The sequence below is a fragment of the Crinia signifera genome, chromosome 9 (assembly GCF_055691185.1).
Source record: "Crinia signifera chromosome 9, ASM5569118v1, whole genome shotgun sequence".
NCBI classification, from domain to species: domain Eukaryota; kingdom Metazoa; phylum Chordata; class Amphibia; order Anura; family Myobatrachidae; genus Crinia; species Crinia signifera.
Window position 1 is genome coordinate 71747632 of NC_139225.1, and position 21996 is coordinate 71769627.

At 45.5% G+C, this 21996-nt stretch overlaps 2 protein-coding genes across 4 annotated transcripts in view; one reads left to right on the plus strand and one right to left on the minus strand.

Moving 5' to 3' along the window:
* Nucleotides 1-16014: 16014 nt before the first annotated feature.
* Nucleotides 16015-18188, plus strand: LOC146035637 (gap junction alpha-3 protein-like). The gene is made up of 2 exons (XM_083159211.1): nt 16015-16229; nt 16317-18188. Exon 2 carries the CDS (start codon nt 16340-16342, stop codon nt 17402-17404), a length of 1065 nt encoding a protein of 354 aa, XP_083015337.1. The 5' UTR covers nt 16015-16229; nt 16317-16339; the 3' UTR covers nt 17405-18188.
* Nucleotides 18189-19759: 1571 nt separating this feature from the next.
* Nucleotides 19760-21996, minus strand: part of ZMYM3 (zinc finger MYM-type containing 3) — a 67257-nt gene continuing 65020 nt past the window's right edge. For all 3 annotated transcript variants that reach the window (XM_083159208.1, XM_083159210.1, XM_083159209.1), the window contains 3 exons: nt 21703-21957; nt 21345-21462; nt 19760-21067 (listed from right to left, as the gene is read on the minus strand). In XM_083159208.1, coding sequence (XP_083015334.1) covers nt 20869-21067; nt 21345-21462; nt 21703-21957 — 572 coding nt within the window. In that variant the 3' untranslated portion in view covers nt 19760-20868. The remainder of the gene's footprint in view (nt 21068-21344; nt 21463-21702; nt 21958-21996) is intronic.

A 21996-nucleotide genomic window follows, 5' to 3' on the forward strand; every position in this document is an offset into this window, starting at 1 on the left:
AGGGAGGGTTGCAAACTAAAAAGGGTGGCTTGGGTATGGTGCAAAGGGGGGTTTAGGGTTAGTCTGTGGGGAAGGAGGGTTAGGCACTAACGAGGAAGGTTAGAGTTAGGTGATGGGGGTTGGGTGCAAAGGGGGAAGGATAGGTGGCAGGGAGGGAGGGTTAGGCACTAAAAAAGGGGGATTTATGTTAGGTGCTAGGGTGGTTAAGTACTCTCTGGAAGGATGTGGGGAAGGGATAGGGGGGTGAGGGTAAGTATACTTACCCTGCCTCTGTTGGGATTTTCATTATAGGGATGCCACCATCGGATATTATCCTGACTGCCGCTCATGTGTATTTAGGGAACAATCCCCATCCCTCTCAAATAGAGCAACATCTCCCCCTAACGCAGAATAGCTCCCCCAGATATATTATCTTCCCTTGGCATAGCATAGTCCACCCCCCTCCCCACCCCCGAACCTATATCTATCTTTCTTTATAAACCATTGCAGCTCAGTAGTCTTAAAAAGAAAATGTATGGAAAGCTGTAGTACATTTTTATTGACTGAAAGATTGGTTGCAGTTATCAGCCAGCCCTGATTATCTCCACGCCATGGTCCTCATTCAGGTTGGCTGTGTATTCGGCTAGGCGGCATCTCTCCTCCCCCTCCACGAATATCCTCAGAAACATGCAATGTTTACAAGAACACATCACCTTGCATGAGCCGCTAGCAGGAAAAATCATTTGATTGTTTCTCCTGCCTTCGTGTAATTATATATATATATTGAAGATATAGAAATTATTTATGCTATATGTATGTATGGATGCTCTGGAAAACTCCTCCATCCCATCCACAACGTCACCTAGGGGTATCTTGAAGTATACCCCGCCTACATTCCGTAAGCAGCAACGTATTTATACCACAGATTCTTCAAAACCAAGCGCAGAGTCACCCCCCCCCCCCCAAACTCTGGTGATATTACTGGGACAACAGGAGATGGCACAGTACATTCAGATCACTTTCTTGATATAATGTGTGTAAATGCATTGCTGCTGTATTGAATGTCTGGATTCACTGGGCAAAGTTTACAAAAGCAAAACATGTCATCAGATGCGATCGTGCAGCGTGTATACCAGGGGTTCCCAAACTGTGGGCCGTGGCACCCTGGAGTGCCTCAGGAGACTTGCATGGGTGACCAGGGCTGGTGGTCCAGGACCAATTCAAATTATTTATGATCAATATCAAAGGCAAAACCAGTGTTTGTGGCTGCCAATCATAACATATGTGGACAAACAAGAAGTAAATCCTGTCCCCTACCACATAACTGACCCTAAGGATGACATATAAACAGTGGCGGTTTTTACCTATGGGCTTCAGGGCTGCAGCCTCCCTCCCCCCCCCCAGATAAAATCCGCCGCTGTACTGTGAGACTGCACTGGCTTCACTGTGACTGGCTGTCACTTCCAATTGGAAGTCCAACCTGCCAGTCACAAAGGCAGTCCCATTGGGAGGTGTTCCCTCCCTCCGGGACGCCTTTGTGTGGGCTACCGTGCAAAAATGGCCGATGCGTATGCACAGTACCTATATAGCTACTGCGCACACATTGGTCCCGGTGCCTATAACCTACATTGTACAGGCGCCGGGACTAAGGTTGCTTCTATGGGCTGTTGCCCAAGCATGGGCCAGTCGCCAGTCCCGGCGCCTGTCACTTGCTCATCACAGCACAGGCACCGGGACTGAAGAGGTGAAAGCACCGGCGGCAGCGACAGGGGGGGTGCCTGAATTGCGGAACCCCCGCTGCGGCCAGAGGCAGCCCCCCTCCCCCAATAAGGTACGAGTCGCAGCTGCATATAAACACAGTTTTCTTAATTTAATATTGTTTTGGGAATTTGACAATAATAAACATTCAGCCTAGGGGTGGCGTGACCATTTTTTTGATGTTCTAGGGCACCATGATTCAAAAAGTTCGGAACCGCTGTTATATACCTAATAATAAATACATCTGCATGCAGTGTCTTCAGCCTTTGTGCCCAGAGTCTTTCACCAAGTCAGCCAAATTCAGCTGATGAAAAAAGCTAACTTTCTATGTATGAAACAAACTCAGAAGTAAATGAAATATTGGTGTCATAAATACAGAGGATATTTTTGTTTCTGGATACATCCATAAATAGGAGTCAACAATGATTTGTTTTCAGACAGTATGTAACATCATATGATGAAATTGCAACCATACTGTGGTTTTTGGTGATTTTCATTTTAACTCTTTGCAACAAAAACAAAACTTCCTTAGTTAAAATACTGTTCCATGATAATATGGAATTTTGTTATACTGCAAATGCATGATGTGTTTTATAGTTTAAAAACATTGGGTTTGTTTTTATAAGCAATAACAAATCAAATATAGGTACTGTACTTGTGTATAAGCACGGCGCCCACTACGCAACTTTCTTAGTGGGCTATTCTGCATAGTGAAATCGCATCGCATGCGATGCGATCTCACTAATTTATTCACTGCACCCTGACCGCAGATCGCATCGCATCACATGCAATTTTCAATGTGTTGTGATTTACCACAAAACCTCCCAGTGTATATGTATATGTGATGCCACAAAACCCACAGTGTATATGTATATGTGATGCAATTGTATTTTTTACACCGTCACTATCCACGTAACCCCGAAGTGTGGCGAGCGCAGCAAGACCGCGAGGGGACGCATTACGCGTCCTCCCGACCTTTTCATACCCCCACTATCCACGCTGGCGTGGAGTTGACTTTATATAGTGTGGCGAGCGCAACGAGCCACCGAGCCCCGAGAGGGGACGCGGATTACTTTACATGTATTCTGCGCCGCGCTTCGGGCTCGGTGGCTTGCTGCGCTCACCACACTATATAAATTCAACTCCACGCCCACGCGGATAGTGGGGGTATGAAAAAGTCGGGAGGACGCGTAACGTGTGCGCTCGCCACGCTTTGGGGTGACGTGGATAGTGGGGGTGTTTGAGGAACACATTCACACCTGCCATATTATACATCTGACACAGTAATGACGACATGTGTTAACGATTAACTGGAATTTACGTAATAAATAATAATTAAATATCATATTAAATAATTAAATCACATTAATCACAATAAATATTTACAATAATAACAATACATCAAGTAGAACAACAGTAATAAGAACAAATCATGAACAAAAAACTTTATAAAACAGTCACTCTGCCTTAGGAAACAGCGAAAGTGCGTGAAGGATAATGCGTTATCAGCACCCAAAGTCTTCCGCCACATGAATTCCTGCACGTAGGACTGTAAACGGTGGCGTGCTATGCCTCTTGGGCACTTGTTGCGCCATTTGCATGAGCCCCAAAGGAGCTCAATGTTCTGTGTGTGAACACCTGTGTCCGGGTCCACAAAGTTATACCTATGATTTACTCGAGCATGTTGATTTCCAGCTTGTTCCAACTGCTCGGTAATGTAGGTCCGCCAGCAATCTGAAGAAATTGTTGTGCCCGGCTTGATGAAATCATTTATGGCCGCCATCAGAGTGGTGGCATCCCGTTTTGGCACTCCAAAGATCCATTGCTGAGGCAGCGTACGTCCAACATTACTTTTTTGTTTCATGGACAAACTTTCATAGACCTCCACAATCTTCCCGGGACCAACAATATGCCGCTGGGGCTGCGCCATAAGGTAAATGGTGCAGGCCTCCCGCATCCAATGATTGTAGAGGACTGCAGTTTTATTAGATAACTGCAGCTGTCGCTCACAATAATCAATAGATGCGAGCTCCTCTGACCAGGAACAGATTAATCTAATCAAGGTGAGGAAGGATAAGCGGCACCCTGTAAACCAATGCGCCGCTCTTAGGCTCACCTTCTTGTGGCAGGATTTGATATGGCACTGCCACATGCACTCCTTCACTGTCAAGCGCATAGGGTGCCCGTTACTGCAATTCTGCGTGAGCGGTAGCAAATCGTGCTGCTGAAAGAGACCAGCCTCCTCCTCCTCCGTCTTCGGCAAGCTGAACATATTTGTGACAGGTACAGCCATTTCTGACACTTCTCATGCAGCTCTCAGTGATGCAGCTATTCCTGTCAGTAATTCCCCTCAGACTGAATCTGACAGGGAGCGGGAACACTACCTCTGACTGACTACGCAATTTATGTTACCTACGCGAATTCTGAAAGCACGGTTACGCTAAATGTGTAACAGCCACCAATATACAAGTACCATATTAACTACTGAAATCGCATCGCATGGCACTATCACGGGACATGCAATGTGATGCAATTTCAGTACGCGAGCATATGTATGCTAATTGGGCGCCGTGCTAATACACAAGTACCAAAATATATTTTTAAAATTTTTTGCATTAGGTTATCATAACTCATGCATGAAAAGGTTCAAGTCAACATCCTGCCTTTTAAACGACTGAATCAGCTGTATCCTCAGATCACCAAATGATATTCAACATTATGCATGGAACAGCATCAGAGTATTATGCTGCTCAAACCAGTCCTTGATATCTACCAACGGTCTAGGTTTTCCTAATCACCTAGTTTGTGCACAGCTGAAGTCATTACTAATGGTCACATTTTTAAACCTGCTGCATTCATTCCTAATATAGATGCACATGTTGCCTGAAAAACATGAACTGTTGTTAAGCCCTGTACACACACATCGATTTGCTTTTGATTCGATGTTAGATTCAATTTGGCATTAGATCTGTACTTTTGCATTAGATATCAAATTCGATATACATTCATGGTACATTGTACATATTAGATTTACTAGATTGAATTCGATATTTCCTTGGCTGCACTGTAGATTTTTCTGTTAGATTTTGTGAAAACGGGAGCGCGCATCAAATCGAATGTAGATTGAAAAATGTACTATACCACAGTTAACCTTCAATTTGTATTAACCCTTTCATTGGTGGGGTTTTTTTTTTTAGGTAGCGCTCATTTAGTACATTAAACTGTTTCTATACTGTATTTATAAATAGGCCCCTAAGTCATAGAAGAAAGTTGCGGACAACATGGCTACTTTGAAGATTGACCAAGAAAACCCAGGAACACAAGGGCATACAATCAGAAAATTAACTTTTAGAATGTTCTATGACCTCTGCCTCTAATTTTCCGTGCATCTTAGTTATGTTATGCCCGCCACCCACCCACCCCCCCCCCCCTAAATAATTTGCCCCAGTCTGTGTGCAATTCTGACATCTGTGGCAATCTTATATTGCAATTTAAATGCCCTTGTTTAGTTTTCATGTGGGGACCACCCAAGTGTACAGTAGTTTGGTCCTGAAGGCTGAGGAATGCAAGAATGTCCCAGCACCTGTCCCTCTGTATAAAACCATTTCTACTCTCTCTTAAGTGGATCTGTAAGTGGTACTGAAATATTACCTTGCCCGATATATAAATCAGCAACTAGGGGAGTTATTACTCGAACCATAAAAATTGCAAAAAGGGCTGCAAAAGGCGACCCTTCTGAAAACAAAGAACTGTGCATAAAATATAACAGGGTACCATTATAACAGAATTCAAGAAAAATAATTACCTGTACGCTGGCGCTCAGTGGCACCTCCTACCCCCCTGGGAGTGGTTCCAACGCATAGATTTTTACATGTACATGGAGCACATTTTCTATGCAGCCCTCCTCATTTACATTGTTAATTGGATTAATAGGATTACTATGCTAATCCCCTACTGTATTGTTGTATGTATTGTATTGCTGCTGAGAACAATAGGATAGCCATGGCTAGCCATGGTGAGCCACGACCTAAGGAACAAAGTTGACAGGGGCTCCAACTGTAGCTACCTGGTTTGGTTGGATGGACTTTAAAACAACAAGGTCCTATACATCTTTGGTACCCACCAGTACAACGTAAAATACCACCAATCTGCGACATTTTAAAACTGATCACTGATTCACAATTTTGCTTGCACTTCTGTAACCCCCCCCTTCCCTCCCCTATTGTCTTTCGCCTATGTAGTTGCTATTTGTAGTTGTTGTTAGGCTATTTGTTTATTGTTATAAAATGTTGATGACTGCCCATTACCAATTGCTCTTTTCTCACACAAGATACGATGTTCACCCTAATTGCATTTGTATGTCCATTTTGCATGTATACCTTTGACATGTCTTAAATAACACAATGGAGTCTTTGATTGTTCACTATCACTGCACGTGTTGTGAAGGTTGTCAACATTTCAAAATAAAGAATTTATAAAAAATAAAAAAAGTGGCAATAATTTGAAAAGGAGCGTAAAGGTGCCCATACACGTTACAATTATTGTATACAATATTGCATCTCGGATTTGCGATGAGATCAAGTACAAAAAGTATGTGCTGCACACTTTTTGTACTAGATCTCATATCATCGCAGAACCGAGATGAGATATTGTATACAATAATTGTAACGTGTATGGGCACCTTTACTCTTAACCAGGGGTAACCAACTCCAGTCCTCAAGAGCTACCAACAGTTACCTTTTTCCATGTCTCCTCACAGAATCACAAGTGAAGAATTTAGATCAACTGTGGATCTTTTAACCCCTTGAGTGGTGGGTTTTTCATGGGGCAGGTTTGTCCTGCCCTAGCAAAACCCACCACAGAATGTAGCCTCCCGCCCAACTGTCCGGGCACTCACCTCTGCTCCGGCGTTTGTATGCCGTAGCTCCTCTGCTGCCCCAGCCGCCAGTCACAACAGTGACCACAGGCAGCAGGCTTGGGGATGTTCGCGGTGGCTCGTGAGGAATCGGGTGCCTGAACTCCTGAGCGCTCCAGAGTCACCCCGAACATCCCAGATCCCAGCTCCCCTGGGGCTACTATGCCTGGCATTGGCTGCGTGCAGCCGCTCTGTATGATTCGGGGCCACAAGGGGGTGGCTAGGGAAAGCTCAGGCATTCATGGGTTTAAATAAGTAAAGTACATATCGCAAGCGATTCTATACAAAGTGTGATTTGAACTAGACACAATCCGATGTAGTACAAAAACACCTGCCTGCATATACTATTCTGCTTTGTGATATGGACTACACAGGAGCATGCATCACAAGGCAAATTGAACACAGTGCGATTTGAACAGAGAATCACACAGTGTGGGGGCACCTTCACAGATAGATGTACCACTCTTGGGTGCGCGGTCACACCTAATATGCATGCCTTCGGTGGCTGAATACACTCGGCTTTTGGCATCTCATTACTATGAAGTACTGTAGTGAAAAAACAGTGGAGAAGTGAGCCAGTTGAGAAGTTTTATATGCAGCAGCGGATTGGTTGTTATGGGTAACTCACGGCTCTGTGAATAGACCCTTGGTGGCCATACATCAGAAAAACATTGCACCCAATCATACAATCTCAATGGATTGTATGCAGATTGTGTGCACACAATCATACAATGCCGGCCCAGAGAGATTGGTCCTCTAATCTGACGTGCTGCACGTCAGATCAGTTGTGATTGGGAGCAGATTGAATGTGCTTTTAAACACATGCAATTTGTCTTTAGATGGCTCATACAACCAGTCATGTGACACTCCCTCCCTGACTAGCAGAGAAGAGAGGTGCAGCTTCCGTATGGCCCATGGCAGTGAAAATGCTGGGAGCCGCAGAAGTGGCAGGCGGGCGGCTGAAGAGAGCGGAAGACATCCTTTTGCACAATTCTGTTACTACTCTGAAAACAGTATTCAGAGGATTGCTGCATTATGGCTATTTATTAATGGCATAACACAGCAGATGTGAGCAGATTGGTAGTTGCTGGCAACCTGTAAATTTATTTTTTTCTTTAGATCAGGCATGTCCAAACTGTGGCCCTCCAGCTATTATGAAACTACACATCCCAGCATGACTTGCCATAGTTTTAGCATTCCCTAATAGTAAAACGGTGGCAAGGCATGATGGGACTTGTAGTTTCATAACAGCTGGAGGGCCATAGGTTGGACATGCCTGCTTTAGATCCTAGTAGGCCAGACCCTTATTTAAATGAAGCTTCAATCATACAGCAGATGGAATATATGACAGTTTGTGAGTAGATTGTGTGTCCAAAAACCTCCAAGGACTGCCGGGTAGTTGAAGGGAACTTGGACACAATCGGTCTTTCTGATGTATGGCCACATAGGATTGAGCTTGAACACAAAAAAACACTTGGATTCGAAAAGTTGCTGTTTGCATGATAAACATTTGTTTGCTGCATCTAATCTTGACTATCAAATTGTTATTAAAAATAGTGGACTGTTATTTATTTAGATTTTGAGTCAATGACCAGACACATTTTATCTATCTCTGAGCAGAGCCCATTACTTCAACCAATTATGTGTGGGCCAGTGGAGTGCCTTCACAATACAGGAAGACTGTAAAGACTTCTCTGAGTACACAAAATACAATAAAGATGGCAATTACTGGATAGCTCAAATTGTGTACACATAAGATGCATACCACCCAACTTCAGAAGTCTGAATTATGGGGAATGTATGATCTTGCAGTTGGGAGGTATGGTAATCGAGTAGTGTGTGCACAAGGGAAAGGTGCCAATGGTGCACGATGCAATGCAAGTGTGTTTTAGGATATGGATGTGTTGAGCATTGACTAGCTGACCACAAAAAAACCATTTTCCTTCCTTTTGCTACTGCCAAGTCTGTATTGATTATCTCTGGACAATGTTGTGGGCAACGAGTGTCTCTTCAGGTATAGCATGCCCTGCCACATTCCATTATGCCCTGCCACAGCAAAGGCAGAGCATGCTTGGATATAAGGAATTTGGTACTCACCGGTAATTCCCTTTCTCCGAGGTAGCAGGGGACACTGCAGTCATCACGGGTGGGATAGTATGGTGTACTGGAGGAGTCGGCACTTTAAGAAAATTTAGTTGTGGCTGGCTCCTCCCCCCTCTATCCCCACCCAGACCTCAGTCTTAAAAAAACGTGTCCGAGAGGAAGATGATAGGGCAAGCACCCGACAGGAGGAGGACACATCCATTCATAGAGAATATGGAGATTAGAAACCAACACACATCAACAGTTTTAACAGACATAGGTATCAACAGACACATTAAAACATCTAGAACAAAAGAAGTAGAAGAACTACTAACCAAACATTCAATCTGCAAGTTCCATACCAAGGGATATTTTTATGATCAGCATGGCAGGAAGACTAGTGCTGGGAGGGCGTGCAGTGTCCCTTGCTACCTCGGAGAAAGGGAATTACCAGTGAGTACCAAATTCCTTATTTCTCCCTCGGATAGCAGGGGACACTGCAGTCATCACGTGTGGGAATAAGCACTACTCCCAGGTGGGAGAGCACTGGGATTCCTGCAACACTGCCCTTCCAAATGAAGCCTCAGAGGAAGCGAAGGTGTCAAACTTGTAAAACCTTGTGAATGTATTCACACCTGCCCAGGTAGCCGCCCTACATACCTGAGCCAGGGAGACTCCCCTAGCTAAGGCCCAGGACGTGCTGACTGACCTTGTGGAGTGAGCAGAAATGCCAGGCGGAACTTGTCTGTGAGCCTGTACATAAGCTTCCTTAATGGTTAGGCACAGCCAACGGGCCAGCGTCTGTTTGGAAGCTGGCCACCCTCTTTTTTCAGCTCCATAAAGAACAAAAAGATTATCTGATTTTCTCAGAGCAGCTGTACGTTTTAGATAAATCCGAAGAGCACGGACTACATCCAGTAATTTTGAATCTCCAGAAAGAACTGGAATCACTATAGGTTCGTTCACATGAAAGGACGACACTACCTTCGGCAAAAATTCCTTGCATGTCCTTAACTCGGCTCTATCTTTGTGGAAGATCAGGAAAGGTTCCCGACACGATAGCGCCCCCAACTCTGACACCCGACGTGCAGAGGCAAAAGCTAGTAACATGACCGTCTTCCATGTGAGATATTTTTGGTCAACCGAGATAAGGGGTTCAAAAAGATCTGACTTGAGGAAACTCAAAACCAGCGGAAGCTCCCAGGGTTCTGTTGGAGAAACAAAAGGGGGTTGTATCCTAAGCACCCCTTTTAGAAAGGTTTGCACCTCGGGAATGAGGGCTAATCTGCGGTGGAAAAAGATGGAAAGGGCAGAAATTTGCACCTTTAAGGAGCCCAGCCGCAGACCAGAGTTCAACCCTACTTGTAGGAACTGTAGCAGTCTGGATAAACTAAAGACCGCTCTGGGAAAGTTCTTGGACTCACACCATCTGACATAGGATTTCCATATCCTATGGTAGTGGGCCGATGTAACCCCTTTTCTGGCTTTAAGCATGGTTGGTATCACAGATGATGGAATTCCCCTTCGTTTTAGCAGGTCGGCCTCAACAGCCAGGCCGTCAAATGTAGATGCTTTAAGCCTTGGTAGGCGAATGGTCCCTGTTGAAGCAGATCTGGTCGCATTGGAAGACGCCAAGGGTCGTCTATCAACAGTAACTTTAGGTCGGAGTACCACGACCTTCTCGGCCAGTCTGGTGCCACCAATATGACCGTTGTGGCTTCCCTCTTTATCTTCTTGAGGACTCTTGGAAGAAGAGGGAAGGGAGGAAAGATGTAGACTAGCCTGTACGGCCACGGGATGGACAATGCGTCCACTGCCAGCGCCGCTGGATCCAGTGACCTGGCACAATAGAGAGGTAGCTGATGGTTCAGTCTGGAAGCCATCAGGTCTACCTGACGGTCCCCCACCTGAGGGTGATCTGTTTGAACACTTCCGGGTGGAGGGCCCACTCCCCTGGGTGGAAATCCTGGCGGCTGAGATAATCCGCCTGCCAGTTCTCCACCCCTGGAATGAAAACTGCCGAGAAGTCCGTCGCATGAGCCTCTGCCCATTCTAAAATGGGTCGAACCTCCTTCATGGCAGCACGGCTCTTTGTGCCCCCTTGCCGATTTATGTAGGCTACCGCTGTCATGTTGTCGGACTGGATCCTTATGGAGCGTCCCCTGAGGAGATCGTGTCCCTGTGTTAGGGTCAGCCTGATGGCCCGTAATTCCAGAATATTTATGGGAAGTTTTGCCTCCTGCGATGACCATCTTCCCTGGAACCTGTGGTTTAGCGTTACGGCTCCCCAGCCCCGGAGGCTGGCGTCTGTCATCACCATTGTCCACGTGCACGGCTTGAAGCTGCGGCCTTGCAACAGATGTGGGGTATGGAGCCACCATCGAAGTGATGTGCGAGTTTTCTGTGACAGATAGATTTTCCTGTGGATCTGTAGGTGTGATCCCGACCACTGGGATAACAGATTTTCCTGAAAGGTTCGGGAGTGGAAACGCCCGTATGGAAGGGCCTTGAATAAGGCCACCATCAGTCCCAACAGGCGGGTACAAAGGTGTGCAGAGACTGTGCGTAGTTGCAGAATCTGACGTACTCTTAGCTGAAGAGTCCTGATCTTGTCCAACGGTAGGAATACCCTTTCCTGAACTGTGTCCAAGATCAGGCCTAAGAACTGAAGTCTCTGAGATGGATTTAGTTGTGACTTCTTGAAGTTCATTATCCATCCGTTTTGGACCAGAAAATTGCAGGTTAGGAGTGCGTCTGTTGCCAACTTTTCTGGAGAAGGTGACTTTAAAAGAAGGTCGTCTAAATAGGGTATGATGATTACCCCCTTTAGACGAAGCGCCGTTATCATACAAGACAGTACCTTGGTAAATACCCTCGGAGCGGAGGAGAGGCCGAACGGCAGACCCCTGAACTGGTAATGATTGTCTTGTATGGCGAACCTGAGGAACCTCTGATGTGGTTCCCAGATGGGTATGTGTAGGTAGGCGTCCTTGATATCTAGGGAGAGAAGAAATTCTCCCTTCTCCAAGGACGCCACCACTGAGCGAATTGACTCCATTTTGAATTTGTGATAGAACACAAATTCGTTCAGATTTTTTAAATTGAGAATGGGTCGGATGGAGCCGTCCGGCTTTGGTACTACAAAGATGCTTGAATAGTACCCGGTGCCCTTTTGGTGCGCTGGAACCGGGACAATCACCTTTGAAGAGAGGAGTGATTGAATTGACCCGCAAAGGGCTGAAGCTGTCTCTTCTGAGGATGGAAGTCCTATTGGGAAAAACAGGTTTGGAGGCGGGGCAGTGAGCTCCAGCTTGTAACCCTGAGTCACAATTTGCAGAGCCCAGGCATCTTTGCAGTGGGACCTCCAGGTATCTGCAAAGACTGTCAGCCTGGCGCCCACCTCGGGTTCCCCTAGGTGAGCTGGGAGACCGTCATGCCACTGACTTCTCAGTGGACTTGGTGTCTCTAACAGTGGCGGCTGCTGAGGGCTGGGCTGCTCTGGCCCCACGACCCCGGCGGCCTCTGTAGGAAGAGAAACCTCCTCTGGACCTACCTGTAAAGCCCGCGTTCCCTCGAAAGGAGCGAAAGGTAGGTGACACAAACTGCCTTTTTGGAGGCGGAGCAGATGAGGGAAGAAATGCAGACTTCCCCCCTGTTGCTTGGGAGATAAGCCTGTCTAGATCAGGCCCAAAAAGCATGTCGCCCCCGAAGGGAAGAGCCTCCACGGCCTTTTTGATTTCTGGTTCAGCTTGCCAAGAGCGCAGCCAGACTGAACGTCTGGCCACCACCGCAGAAGCTGAAGCCTTTGCTCCTAGGATGGAAATATCAGAAGCAGCCTCCCCTATGTAGGAGGACGCGTCCCTGATACATTCTGCCAAAGCAATTAGTTCATCTCTGGGAGTATTCTGTTCTAAACCAGTGACCAGATCAGAGGCCCATTTTTCCATTGCTCTTGCAACCCACGCAGATGCCAGAGCAGGACGCAACAGAACTCCTACATTGGTATAAATGTTTTTGAGAGAGCTATCCAAACGTCTGTCCTGTGATTCCTTCAGGGACACTGCTCCCGGGATAGGGAGTGTGGTTTTCTTAGATAAGCGTGAAAGGGACACATCTGGGGTGGGAGGAGTCTCCCATTTTTCTCTGGATGCATCAGAGAAGGGGTAAAGGACCCTCAATCTCTTGGACATTTGAAACTTTTTGTCCGGAGACTTCCAGACTTTTAAAAGAGGGTTGTCTAACTCATCTGAGTCCGGGAAAGTTAGGGGCTGCTTTTGGATTCTACCAAAAATGGACACCTGAGGAGGTGCGGATGTGTCAGCAATGTGGAAAGTATCACGGACCTCCCTGATCAGACCTTCCACTCCCTGGACCTCATCCTCTGGGAGATCATCACCTGCGGGATCCTGAGCTGGATCAGGAGGAAATTCCCCCTCTTCCAATGGGATACAATCATCTGGGTCATCCGCCAGGACTATGGCCTGAACCGCCCTTCTCTTCACAGGGGGTGAGGAAGGTTTCTGGGAGTAAGCCGACACAGACTGCTTTAGGGAGTCCACAGACTGAATAAGGGATGAAGCCCATAGAGCAGGCATTCCCAACCACGGTCCTCAAGGCACACCAACAGTGCAGGTTTTAGTGATATCCAGGCTTCAGCACAGATGGTTTAATCAGAATCACTCAGGTACTAATTAAGTCACCTGTGCTCAAGCCTGGATATCTACAAAACCTGCACTGTTGGTGTGCCTTGAGGACCGTGGTTGGGAAAGCCTGCCATAGAGGCTCAGAAGTAGCTAACTGAGACAGATGGGAGTGAAAAACTTCCCTGTCTTTTCTGGAGGCTTCCATCTCCGCAGTAAAGCTGGAGAGAAGGGTCTGTAAGACATCCCCAGGACATGGGGTGTTTTGCTGTGACCCAGGGGACCTGGGAGTAACAGCAACCTGTACCCTTGCAGAGGACTGGATCCTAGTGTAGCATGTGCCGCACAGGGAAACCCCTTTGATATGTGGAGTATACTGCTCCTTGCACTCCTTACAGGAGTACACCTTTTGTGCTGCTTTTGATGTAGCCCTTCCTGCCATAATGAAAAAGGACTTTTTCACCTCACACGCACACCCTTACACAGACACCAGTTTTCTAGCACCACTAAACACAGTGAGAAGCCCTGAGGCCTGAGTGCTAACAGGGAGAGAGGAGCCAATCCTGCCCCCCGATGTCTATAGTGTATGGGGAAAACCCCTGATGACTCACGATACAGTCGAGGTCCCAGGGGAAGCGCTGTGACCACACAGGAGCCGGTATACCGGGGCTGTAGGTGTCTGACTGCGGGAGCAGTGGAGAGAAGCTGCGTTCCGGGTAATGGCGGCCGCTGTAGAGAGAGACGCTGATGCTAGCTCCGCCTCCTTGCTGCGGACGCTTCCCGCGCCGATCTGTGGGCGGGAGATACCAGCGCAGCCGTGTCAGCGCTGAGCGCGACCTAAAATGGCTGCGGACGCTGACACTCTCTTCCCAGCCAGTGCGCTCACTTCTGGCTGGTCCCCCTCTGTGTTCCTGGAGAAGGGGGCATGACCTTGGACCCGGAACGCTCGCTGCGTGCAGCTGCGGCGGGTCCCCAGAGCGGGTGCTCTGGTGGTCTTTTGGTAGCAGAGGAACACTGCGTGCAGCGTCGACTGTACCTCTCCAGGGTTCCTCTTCACAGGCAGACCGTCCTGTCTACCTGCACTAACATAAGGTTTAAATAAAAACAAAAAAGAAATAAAAAGCCTAATCTCCCTTAGGAGACCCTTGCCCAGGAGACCGACTCCTCCGGGCACTTTTTTAAGACTGAGGTCTGGGTGGGGATAGAGGGGGGAGGAGCCAGCCACAACTAAATTTTCTTAAAGTGCCGACTCCTCCAGTACACCATACTATCCCACACGTGATGACTGCAGTGTCCCCTGCTATCCGAGGGAGAAATTTGGTCATCCTGCTGCTGTGGGACTACTTACAGCCAAACCCTACTGTGAAGTATGGAGATCTAGACAAACAAAATCCTATAAACATTAAGGCGCCTCCCTCCCCCCCCAGAGGTGGACATCAGGTCTGATCCAATTAGTGGAGAGCATGATTGGAGCGGCCCAATGAGCGCATTGGATCCAGTAGATCATACATGCTAGCACGTATGATCTATCAGAACTGGATCAGCAGCAGCACATTGCGGGAGCTTTTTAGTACATGCAGTGAGTCGCATCAGATTCCCCTTGAGCTACCTGGGAGTTCAAGGAAAAACAGATCAGACTTGTGCATTAGACAAGTTAGGCCTGTGTACGGGAACCTTTTGTAAAGTGTCCCTCACTGTGTAGAAAGAAAGATTAACACAACTAACTTCTTCACAAAAACTGTCTTGTTCATAATTTACCTTCCCAAAGGGCATAGAGGGAATATATAATAGTGTGCCCGAAGAATGGCAAGCAGTATACTAATAAGGTGTCTGTCTAAATTACAACTATGTCGGCATTTTAACATTTTTGTATATTTATTGCATGTCAGCATTTCCACTGTTGGGACATTGACCATCTGTATTTACACCGTCGGTATTAACATGTCTGCCAAGTGATTATCGGTATTTCAATTGTTGGTAAATCATACTGAACACAATTATCTCACCTGTTTTCATAGAGAGAAAACATGACCTGCTGAGGAAATGAATTTCTGTTTCACATAGGTGACCCAGAAATTTATCATGGGTAGTTTCTGTTCAGACATACCAAAAACCAGGGTCCATGTGCGTCAAATGTGGGAAGAGGGTGTTAAGGGTTAAAGGTTAATTGATGTAAATAAAAAAAAAAGTCCTATACACCTATTATTTACCGATTAAAATAAGAAAATAATTACCTTTTAAACTTCCTGATTTACTAAACATTTAACTATATTACTACTGAAACTATTGTATTGTACATTATCTAAATCTATCATTTCAGCATCAGAGTAGTGAAAAGCGGAAACCAATCAATAAAAGCTGGTGGGATAAGCCGCTCACAGAAGAAATGGGCAGTGTAGATTAATATGGATGTATACTGTTGATGCAAGATGGAACGATTCAGAAGAACATGACCGCACAAAGTATTCCCTGTAGGGAGACCTGTTACAACAGTTAGGGGACACAATAAACGACACACAGCTGGTAAAGCTACTGATTGACAAACCACCAACACCTGCCTGCCCAGTCTGCTTCTTTGACAGCATTAGCAAAATAAAGCCCATACTGGTGACGTGCACAAGGAGGAGAGGCTCACAAATTCCACAGCTCAGTGCAAGTATATTTAGAAGAAAAAAAAAAACTCTAAAAATAATACACAAGAGGAGGGGGTTGTCCAGGGACGCTGAGAGGCCCGAGGCCAATACTTAGAAGGTGCACAGACAGTAAGACCCCCATGGCATAGTATAATATGCAAAGGAGAAGAGAGCTCTGCTGTTTGGGATAAACAGTCACCAACCTGTTTAGATTTGCTATAGGTGAGTAACACTAGGTAATTGTTCTAAAGACTTATGTCAAGCAGCAAGTTTAGATCATCTTAACAACGGATTGATTTTCTTTTCCAGGGTGAGATGTGACCAATGTTCAAATGGGAGACTGGAACTTGCTAGGGAAACTTCTTGAGAAAGCACAGGAGCATTCCACTGTCGTGGGCAAAGTCTGGTTGACTGTACTCTTCATTTTCCGGATCCTTGTCTTAGGAACAGCAGCGGAGAAAGTTTGGGGAGATGAGCTGTCTGGCTTTACCTGCGATACCAAACAACCTGGCTGTCAGAATGTGTGTTACGATAGAACATTTCCCATTTCACACATTCGCTTTTGGGTACTTCAAATTATCTTTGTTTCAACACCAACCCTCATTTACCTGGGACATATTTTGCACCTTGTGCGCCTAGAGGAAAAGCAGAAACAAAAGGAAAAACTACGTCAAAGCAAGGGAGACCTGCAGAGCGATAAACAGCTGTTGCTGGAACCAACAAAACCATCCATCAAAGATGGCATGGGCAAAGTACGGCTGCGAGGCGCACTACTGCGTACATACGTATTCAACGTTCTCTTCAAGACATTGTTTGAGGTAGGATTTATTGTGGCACAATATTTTCTCTATGGATTTCAGCTACAACCACTCTATACTTGTAGCCGCTGGCCATGCCCGAATACAGTTAATTGTTACATCTCACGTCCCACGGAAAAAACAATATTTATTTTGTTCATGTTGGTTGTTGCCTGTTTGTCACTGCTGCTCAACCTGATTGAGATTTATTATTTGGGATTTACCAAATGCAGGCAAGGCCTGGCAGGCTCTCACTGCGAGTCAGGGCCTAAATTACCGTCAAAGACTGGAAGCGTAACTCATACCCACATTATACCACATTATCCCCACTACTCTGCTTCAGAGAAAGGGTCAAGCTTTAGGCCCTCTCTCCCATTCCCTCTTTCCTCCAGCAAGAGCACCCCCTCTGCCATAGAAAGCACCCAGATTGCCAAAAAACAAAACCGAGATAACCAAGCTGTGGAGCGTAATTGTATTCCGGAGCTGAATGTAGCATCAGAAAGTGGAAGTGATATGGACAACACTGAGCATCAGAGAATACAAAGCAGACAAAGCAGGCAGAGTAGCACCCGGTCACGGCCTGGAGGGCTTGCGGTATAAAGACGATGAGGTGGGGAAATCAGGACTCTTAAATGCCACAAACAATCCAGATCTTCGGCATGCAACATAAACGGAATGGCAAGTAGAATTCTCTCTAAACAGGCTCACCATAATGAGATCTAAAGATTTCTGAAACCCCTTCAAAATAAAAACCGGTTTCTGGCCAAGTCCTCTATGGTGTGTAATGCTGCGTAATTCATACAAGTGTGACATAAGAGTAAAGGTGCCCATACATGCTGCGTTCCCGCACACATCGCACGGTACATGAAGAATGTGCAGCCCATTCTTTTTCTACTAGATCGCATCTAGTACAGAAAGCACGCTGCTTTAAAACATTGCATGCTTTTTGTACTAGATGTGATGCGATCTAGTGCAAAAAGTACGGAGCACATCGCAGTGTGTATGGGCAGCTGAAGAAGCAGAATTTAATGGCAGATAATAGGCACTTGGTTTACCTTGTTTGACCCTTATTAAACACCTATTTAAGGCTTAGAGGGGAATGTACTAAGATTCTATTTACTTTGTTACTATGGGCAACCAATCATTTATTTACCACCTTCTAGAAGGTAATAGGTAGTATCTAAGTAGATTCTGATTGGTTGCCCATAGCAACATCCCAGGCAAAGTACAATTTCCATCTTCGTAAATGTGCCCCTTAGTTCTTTGTAGGGTTGTAAATTGTATGCCTAACACAAGCCTGTTTCAACCGCTCTACTATAGAAAAGTCATTATGATCCATTTACTCCATTGCATGAAAACCTCTCTCTGCATTATTAATAAAACATGAACGGTCGCTGTCCGAAACCCATTTCTGTTCCTTAATGATGTGTTTTGTAATCATCATATTTGAGTGCACTGTGGAGCTTTGGTAACAATGGCTCGGACTCCAAGCACAATATACATGGTGAATGAAATCGCTCTGAAATCAGGTGTGGTGGGAGAGGCTGTGTGTGTAAAAGGCAGTGTATACCATTATGTTCTTAGAAACAAATATTTGAACGATTGCATAGTAAAAAAAAAAAAAAAAAAAAGTGTTAAGAAAATAGAACCTATTTTTTTCTATTTAGAAAAAGTCAATTTGACACTGTGTGTTATAGCAGATTACAGATATGAAATCCATAGCTCCCATCCGTATTTCAGAAACAATCTTAGGAGCAGTACAGCGTATTTGTATAGTTCTTTCTTTAATTGAATGGTGTCCGTGCATGGCTTATGCTTAAGTCTATTCTGGGAATAGTATGTGCGATGGCAGCAACTATATACATACAGGGGTCTGCAGATATCACTGGGAGGATGACCAGGCATAGGGCAGTTACAAAATGTGCCAAGAAAACAAATAAATAGCTTTATACAGTACTTGTTTCCTAGCACGGCGCCCGCGATTTTGATTGTATTGATCGCGGGAGAAAAAAAATCGCATGCAACCAAATCGCATGCGATGGACGTGATTTTTACATTGCAATCAATGTAAAATGGTCCCTGAGACCCAATTTTACATTGATTCCAATGTAAAAACCCCCAACCCGAAGCGTGGCGAGCGCGCGAGGGGCGGCGGTACGCATCCTCTGACCTTTTCATACCCCCACTATCCACGTGGACTTTATTTTATAAAGTGTAGCGAGCCCCGCGAGGGAACGCGCATAACTTCACAGGTATACGCGTCCCCTCGCCACGCTTCGGGCTCAGTGGCTCGCTGCGCTCGCCACACCTTTATAAAATCAACTCCACGCCGACATGGATAGTGGGGGTATGAAAAGGTCGGAAGGCGTGTACCGCCGCCACTCGCAGGCTCGCCACGCTTCGGGTTCACGTCAATAGTGTGGTTGCGTTAACAATGGGGGGGCATTTAACATAGTTTAAAAGCAATAGGGGGCATATACAATGAGAAATTGGGCACATTGGCCCATTTCCCATTGTTCCCTATGTAAAATCGCATTGATCGCGTCGATCGCATCACATGCCATTATAATGGCATGCGATGGACGCGATTTTAACATTGAATGCTCATTTAACATTGAGCCCTATGTAAAATCGCGTTGATCACGTTGGTCGCATCGCATGCCATTATAATGACATGCGATGGACGCGATTTTCTTATTGCCGGCAATTAAGCCCGGTAATTAAAAGAAAATCGTGTCCATCGCATACCTTAAGTTACCTTAACTTAAGGTATGCAATCAAGTACGACGGGCGCCGTGCTAGGAAACAAGTACCCTTTATACCACTATTTGCCGTAGGTAGAAGAAAATGCAGTAACTTGTAGAGAAAAGAAGAGACCTCAAGCAAAAATATTAATTCGCTCACACTATATTGGCTGCATCTTTCATACACTGACACAGGGTCTTATACCATTCATGAAGGAAATTAAAATCATTTTATTTGCAATGAATCTTCCCTACAAACAGGGCTCTGCCAGGATCTGGCACACGATGAGTGAGAACATGGGGCGTGTGCCAAGAGCACACGCATAAAAACAGTATATACATATCTGAAAAGCAGCTGAACCATTGAACAGGTTAAAAAATGTAAAACAAAATGAGAAGAGAAAAGAAGTGTCACCCACAGAATGCTGAATCACCAAACCATTTCATATGTGCAGTCTACCTAGATAAAAAAATAAAGGGGGGGGGGGGGGGGGGGTGGAGGCCGGGTACAGGACTGGTCACCTCTGAGGACATGAAGGCGTGTAAGGGGATGGTCCAGGATGTCCCATCACAAAGACTGAAATTAGCAGCACTAGTTTTACTCTTCTCGAAAAATAAAAGCGTAATGATACAAGGACACCTGCTGGTCAGTGACAATCACAAAGTAAAAGGATTCCGATGCAGACAATGTAAACACATATGATTAGGCAGAACATATTTGTGTATTAGACTATGCCAGCTGCAGAAGCTTTACACAATCAGCAGAGGGGCGTATGCAAGGCTCGCAGAAGAGGTCAGTTACAACCTAGATCAATTATTTGTGGAATCTATTAGAGTAGATGTATGGAAAAACATCAAACGAAAACTGACAGGGAACAGATATGTAAGGTATCATTAAGTGCATTCACAGGTGTGATGGTGTGTATGTTAGAATCAGGTAAAACTACTATGGGTTGGATGATACTTTGTCCTCCATGACACTGGTCCTACTGGCCCCTAGTCCAAATGCATGTGATTCAATCCCACATTAAAGAATCTGAAGACTCAGGTCACCATCCCACCCTTTCGCTCACTTGCCCTCAAATGATAAAGGGGATGTGAGGATAGCACATTTAGGTTATTCTGCAACATAAAGCTTTCAGGAAGGTGTGAAGGTAAAAGAGTGTCCAGCACTTTCTGTGCTCCAGTCTGCAGTAGATGAGTTCCCAAACTGAAGTCCCTGATCCTGTCCACTGGTCTTTAAGTTCAGATTGAAAGGGATGGAGAGCTTACAGAATTCCACTGTATCTTCTCACCGCCCTCCCAATCCCCAAATCCACATTAGTCAGTGTCTTCGCCATTATTGCCTCCTCGTAGTTGTTCCTCATACACCTCCCTCACAGCTAAGATACGGCTCAGCATACTTTGTAGCATGCTTTTGTCCATAGGGATAACAGAGTACCACAGGGGAGACTCTGCCACACACGAACGCTCAGGCTGCAGGTAAAATACATCGGTACGGTTTCGAAGATTATCAGGGCTGTAGATGACAGAAAGAAGTTAGCTGGAGCAATATGTAAGATTAGGAGATAAGGCGCAATGACATAGGAATGGAGTACATATGCAGGAATTGCTCTGAAATTCGCAAGGAACACTAGAGAAACACACACTGCCGGAACGTGGCATTACATTATGTGGGTGTAGAATACAAAGTGCATTAGGAGGCGAATGTCAATAATAAGAAGGCAGCTAGCTCTGTTTGTGAGGAAGCCGCAATTAAACTATTCTAGGGTCATAATACTTTGAAGTGGTCATACCATTTTGAAAGGTAAAATTCATAGAACTTGACAGGGCAGCGTAACGGGTTCATCTTATTTTCATGCTGTTCCAGTGATGGCGGCTGCTCATCTTCACGTTTCCTTTTAGCTAAGCTTTCTTGTAGAACAGAGGCACAAAACAAAGTTATTCTCAAGTATGCAGACTAACATTCAGCGTGTAGATGGAGGGAAGACAATCATGAGGTTACAACAGAATGAGCCAGCATCTTTAGAACTAGAGAACATCTTAAGATGACAGTAATTGAGCATGAAAGGATTTTAAAAGTACAAATTAAAAATAATAAAAATCAAACAAACAAAAAAAGGAGAAAGTTTACATGGTAATATATATAAATACCTTTTCCTTTCTTCTGTCGTACAGGTGGGTAGTATCTGATGCTCACTATTTTCGAGGTTCCCCTGCTGGTTGTGCACTTGCGGGAATGTCTTACAATACTGGTAAACGACAGCTGCATATGTTCTTCTGCTGTGCGCAGGCCAAAGAACTTGGTATTAAAGAACATGAGCGTGTTCAGGAGCACATAGGGAGAGTACACGCCCAGCTGTTTACAGTCCCACAGGTGTTCTTCTTCCACGCGTGAGAAAATCAACCCTGAAATTTGGCAAATGTCAGGTAGAAACGCTATAAGAC

Coding starts and splice junctions, on each gene's coding strand:
- LOC146035637 (XM_083159211.1), top strand. CDS start 16,340: ATGGGAGACTGGAACTTGCTAGGGAAACTTCTTGAGAAAGCACAGGAG.